The following is a 1,236-nucleotide window of genomic DNA, read 5'->3' as shown; positions in this document are numbered from 1 at the left end:
AACTATTAAAAATGTTAAAAATCCCCAACCCCACTCAAAATGCATACCAAAGTTCAGGTAATGGAAAAAAAAAAAAAAAGGAAACAACTCACCATTATCTTATTTTCTTTCAAAAACCCATTAACAACACATTGGAATTTAAAAATAGTGTCATCATCTGGCACCTGATGCCCAATTGTACACATTTTTAAATAAGGAATAGTTTCTGGTAAGTCCTATAAGGCAAAATCATGAAAATATGTATTACTTCATTTGTAGGGAAAGAATAAAAAATTAATTAGAGAAGGCAGAATATAAATTCAAGAGAGTACATTAAACTTAGTATGTCAGTCATTCTGATGAGAGCCATTTTTTCCAAGCTGCTTTAACCAGTAAGTATCACTTGATTTTCATTAAAACCGCAGAATGGACAGTTACCAGGCATGCAAAAGGAAAAGCAAATCTATGTGAATGAATGCACATGTAACTCAAAATGATATAAACAGTTCTACCTACATTTATGTTCTATCTTACATTTCAAGGGCCATAAAGCAGCTGTGATTTAAGAAGAATAGTAGAATAGAGTCAGAAGAACTTGGATTCGAATAAGGAAATAGAGCAAATTTCAGGCATTGTTGAGAACTGGTATTCCCGTGGCAGGAGAAAGTAGACTATCAATAGAAGACAGAAAAGGATAAGTGAAAATTCTGTAGTTCTGAATTTAAATGGAAAGTAGCAGTATGAACCTATGACATATTTTATATTAAAAACAAACATACATATCTCCCAGCTCTGACCACTGAAAAAGTCTAGAAACAACTGATGTCATATCAAAAGGAGTCAGGAGTCACTGAGAAGCTCCAACTGGCCAAAGATAGGGCCTCAGTTAGAATAATAACTGTAACGGAGTCCACGGTGATATGAATAAATAAATTAAAAAAAATTGGTCACCACTGGAGGATATTTGTGAATCAACCCATTATTTTGAAAATGGTTAAATAAAAGAAGAGAATCATGCCTCTACAACTGGGCAACCTCTACAACTGGGCAACTTGATGAGGGAAATCTTCTCCTGATAGAAATATACCCAGCTAATAAGTGAAAAAAGAACAACAGAATTCACCATTTTTTGAAGCCTCAACTGAATTAATGGATGGAGGTATGAATCATCAGTGACTGCTAATATCACAGAAAAAGACAATTATATGTCTCCATGGAAGAACACATCATCACCTATGAAACTGTCTTGGCAAAACA

At 33.9% G+C, this 1,236-nt stretch overlaps 1 protein-coding gene across 4 annotated transcripts in view; it reads right to left on the bottom strand.

Moving 5' to 3' along the window:
• LOC102977048 (RNA/RNP complex-1-interacting phosphatase-like) overlaps window positions 1-1,236 on the bottom strand; it is a 40,779-nt gene that overhangs the window by 34,570 nt on the left and 4,973 nt on the right. For 2 of the 4 annotated variants that reach the window (XR_003682297.2, XM_028496785.2), the window contains exon 3: window positions 514-650. Coding sequence is in view for 2 of the 4 variants with exons in the window: in XM_028496785.2 (XP_028352586.1) it covers window positions 514-650 (137 nt within the window). In the remaining 2 variants the exon portion in view is untranslated. Of the gene's footprint in view, window positions 1-92; window positions 216-513; window positions 651-1,236 lie in introns of all 4 variants that reach the window. The other 2 variants (XR_002890845.3, XM_024117650.3) reach the window with 1 other exon arrangement.

This window comes from Physeter macrocephalus, chromosome 12 (genome assembly GCF_002837175.3).
Source record: "Physeter macrocephalus isolate SW-GA chromosome 12, ASM283717v5, whole genome shotgun sequence".
Taxonomy (NCBI): Eukaryota; Metazoa; Chordata; class Mammalia; order Artiodactyla; family Physeteridae; genus Physeter; species Physeter macrocephalus.
Note: the sequence above shows the minus strand (reverse complement) of the source record. Positions and strands in the feature narration are given on the sequence as shown.